This window comes from Tupaia chinensis, unplaced genomic scaffold (assembly GCF_000334495.1).
Source record: "Tupaia chinensis unplaced genomic scaffold, TupChi_1.0 Scaffold149501_1, whole genome shotgun sequence".
NCBI lineage: Eukaryota > Metazoa > Chordata > Mammalia > Scandentia > Tupaiidae > Tupaia > Tupaia belangeri.
Window position 1 is genome coordinate 4,237,090 of NW_006209345.1, and position 3,544 is coordinate 4,240,633.

General features: G+C 61.0%; 1 protein-coding gene across 1 annotated transcript in view; it reads right to left on the reverse strand.

Annotated features, from left to right (window-relative positions):
* Positions 1–3,514, reverse strand: part of TMEM151A (transmembrane protein 151A) — a 5,903-nt gene extending 2,389 nt beyond the window's left edge. The window contains exons 1-2 of the mRNA XM_006171339.2: positions 3,338–3,514; positions 9–1,096 (exon numbers count right to left, since the gene is read on the reverse strand). Of these exons, the coding sequence (XP_006171401.1) occupies positions 9–1,096; positions 3,338–3,412 (1,163 nt within the window). The 5' untranslated portion in view covers positions 3,413–3,514. The remainder of the gene's footprint in view (positions 1–8; positions 1,097–3,337) is intronic.
* Positions 3,515–3,544: the final 30 nt, after the last annotated feature.

Consider the following 3,544-nt stretch of genomic DNA (forward strand, 5'->3'; position numbering starts at 1 on the left):
GGGGCCGCGAGTTGCTGCTGACAGAGCGGCGGCAGCGCTGGCAGCCACGGAGGTAGGCGCCTGAGCCAGCGCTCATGACCACAGCCTCCGAGTAGCTGGGCACTAGTTGCCGGTTAGAGCAGATGTGCCACTCGAGCTCGGTGAAGTCCACCGTTGCCACACGGGAGAGTGGGGGCCCACTGGGCATAGCCCCTGGCGGGGGTGAGCTGGCGCCAAATAGCTTCTCCACCTGGTAGTGCACGTGGGCTGTGCCGTAGGCTGCCACGACACGCAGTGGCCAAGAGAGTGTGGCCGCCGACACAAGCCAGAAGACCCACGCGCGGGCGTACCAGGGTGGGCTGTGGGGGTCAGCAAAGACCATGAGGGATTCGCGAAAGTCCACGTCCTTCAGGTGCATGCCCTCGCGGGCCTCCAGGTAATCGTCCAGGCCCTCGTTGGCGCTGAAGAAGCGGGCTCTCTGAGTGAGGTATGAGGCCTCGGCCTCGGCACTGCCAAAGCTGAAGCACTTGGTGAAGCGTAGCCGCGTGGCTGCGTGGTCAGCCAGGCCCACGAGCTCCTTGGAGACATCACGGACGCCGTGGGCTGAGTAGTCGAACTCGCCACGAGCCGTGCGGCTGTCAGCCCTCTCGTGGTAGACCTGTGTGGTGGTGTAGGCATCGCCATTGCGGTAGCGGGTGATCTGGCGTGTGCGACGCACGTAGTGATAGCTGGTGGCCTTCCACCAGACACAGGGTGGTGCCTGCTGCAGCCGGCGGATCAGGGCGAGCACGGTATTGGCATCAGTGCGTGGCGCCTGGCATGAGCGCACGTGACAGTGCCAGCACTCAGCCAGGTAGAGGAGGTAGAGGAGGGAGACAAAGGCCAGTGGGATGTATAGATAGCCATCGGAGCAGGGGCTGGCTGGGTAGGTGGGTGGAGGGCCCCCAGCCCCGCGGGCCAAGGCTGCCTCGGGCCCCAGGACCAGCCGCGGTACTGTGGCCAGGCGACACCAGGCCACCACAGCACCACAGGCGTGGATAAGCAGCGTGAGGAGCAGGCACTTCCAGTGCGACTCGCGGCACAGGGAGCTTCCCAGGGACTGTTTCAGGGGCCGCTGCTGCAGGGTGGGCAGAGAGAGGGGAGGCATGTGTCAGTTGGGCCTGACACTGCTAAACGCCCGTGAAGGAGATGACACCATGAGCCCCACTCTACAGAGGAGGAAACAGGCTCTGAGGGATCGAGCAACTTGCCCCAGGCCTCACATTTCTAGTTACCTCACAGTGGCACTGCAGGGTGTGAGCCCAGGGCGGTCTGCTCTGAGCCTGTCCTCCACTGTGCCCTATTATCTCTCAGCCAAGGGCACCCAGGACACATTAGACCAATCTCTGACGGGAGTGGAAAGGAGACCCTCCACTCTGGCTATTGAGAAGACTGAGTTCTGGTCCCCGTTCTGCTTGACTTGCTGGGTGGACTGGGTCATATTCCTGCCCTCTCTGGGCCTCGATTCCTCATCCTGGTGGTCTGGGAGGTCAGGGTGGCAGGGATCTGAGGGGTGAACAGTCTGAGCTTTGGAGCCCGACTGCCCAGGGTCCAGGCTGGCTCCACCACTTACTGTATGACTTGGGCAGGTCCCTCATCCTCTCTGGACCTCAATTTCCTCATCTGAAACAGGGGTTGTTGTGAGGATTCAACGAGATCATATGTGTGAAGATCTTAGCACAGGGCCTGGCCGCGGGAATAAATATTATTACTGTTACCCTGGGACTCCCTCTAGCCCTTTATTCCACGAGGGACAGCAGAAGACTTGGGAAAGACTTTTAAGTCACTGAGAAAGAGGAAGAGGTGGGAATGGGGGCGGTGTGAGTCTTGCGGTGGGGAGCAGATGGAAGGCCTTCCTTCACTCCTCATCTGTGCTGAGGAAGGGGGTAAGACACAGCTAATGGGCAGTAGGGGCTGATCCCTGCTCCAGAGAGCTCGACATGCACTCCCTGGCAGGGTTGCCACCCTGGCCACCTCACCCCCCAGGTGCCTATGGAGGGAAAGGAGGGTGGGAGGGAGTGGAGAGAGGAAAGATTAAAAAGAGGAGAAGGAAGCAGAAACAGCAGTGGTGAGCTAAGGGGCCACCTCTCCTACCTCAGCCCCACCAGGCCTTCAGAGGCCCAACCTGGGACAGCCTGGTCCCCCCCCCCACCACCCAGCACAAGTGCACAGCCCCACAGGGACCTGCAAGGCCAGTCAGATCCACACACCCACACATCCACACCCAACCCATGTTCAGCACAGCCCCACCCACCATGGAGTTACCACTGTCTGTTCATCCAAGAAATACCAGTTTTTCCTTGGTCTTCCGAGTACAAACTGCCACAGCCACAGCCTGACACAAACAGACACACACACACATATCACAGACCCATCCACAACAGGACACACGTGCACTTACATGTTACACGCTCACTGAAGCTCAGAGACACCAGATCTTCCCCTGACCATAGTGTACATCCTCCTAGCATGCCAACCTTCCCTACCCCTACCTCGATTTGACACCCACAGTATCCAGATACCACATGGGTGAGACCCACATATGCACACATACACACATGCATGCACACACGTCACTGAGCAAAGGCCTGAGCCAGGAGACCTATCAAACCCTCATCCCTCATATGTTCCACCCAAGGTGCAGGAACCACACACACCTGCGTTCACACTCACATGACACACACACTAGCATGCTGCATCCACCCAAACACACCCAGACCCACTCACAACCCTACCAGCACACCACATAGAGCCCCAGATCCGGGAAGGTATTCCTGGCTAGGACTGAGGAGGGGCCATCCTGGAGGCCCCAGCCAGCAAAGTAGGCCCTTGGTCCTCACCTGGAGAGAAGGGGTACCAAAGGCTGCCTCCGTTCCACTTTCCCCTCCTCCTTGCCCCCACCCCTAGGCCCTGTTACTGCATTGCAGGCACCGCTGGCCTGGCTCCTCGTGAGCCGTGCAGGAGGTCTGACCCTGTGACCCTGGGGGTGAGGGGCACTGTCCAGGCTGCAGAGTAGGAACTTATGGGGACCAGGCGCTGACGTCATAGGACGGGCGAGGCTGGATGAGCGGGGTATCGGGAACTGCAGTCGTCCCTTATGTATCTGTCCAGCCTTTCCATACCTACTCCCACTTGGGCCTCCAGGCCCAGGGACCCATGGCAGGACCTAGGCTACCTCAATGACGTCATTGGCCGTAGGGGCTTCAGGTCTTCCCTCCTCTGCCCTTCTCCTGAGGGTCGTCCCCTCCCCTTGTTCCCCTCACCCAGCTTCTGCCCATCTCGGACCCCACCCCCACCCCCCACTTCTCAGTGCTGGTACCTCCTCCCGCAGCTGCTCGCCGTCCGGAATGAGCTCAGGCACCTCCCCGCTGTCGACACCGCCGCCCTCGGGCATGATGTCCTGGCTGCTTGGGCGGCCCCTGCCCGGGCCGGTGGCATGATAGGAGGAGCGCGGAGGACTGCAGCGCGGCCCCGGGGGGAGTCCGCTCGGCTGGGCGGCCGCGGAGGGAGTGCGCGGAGCTCGAGC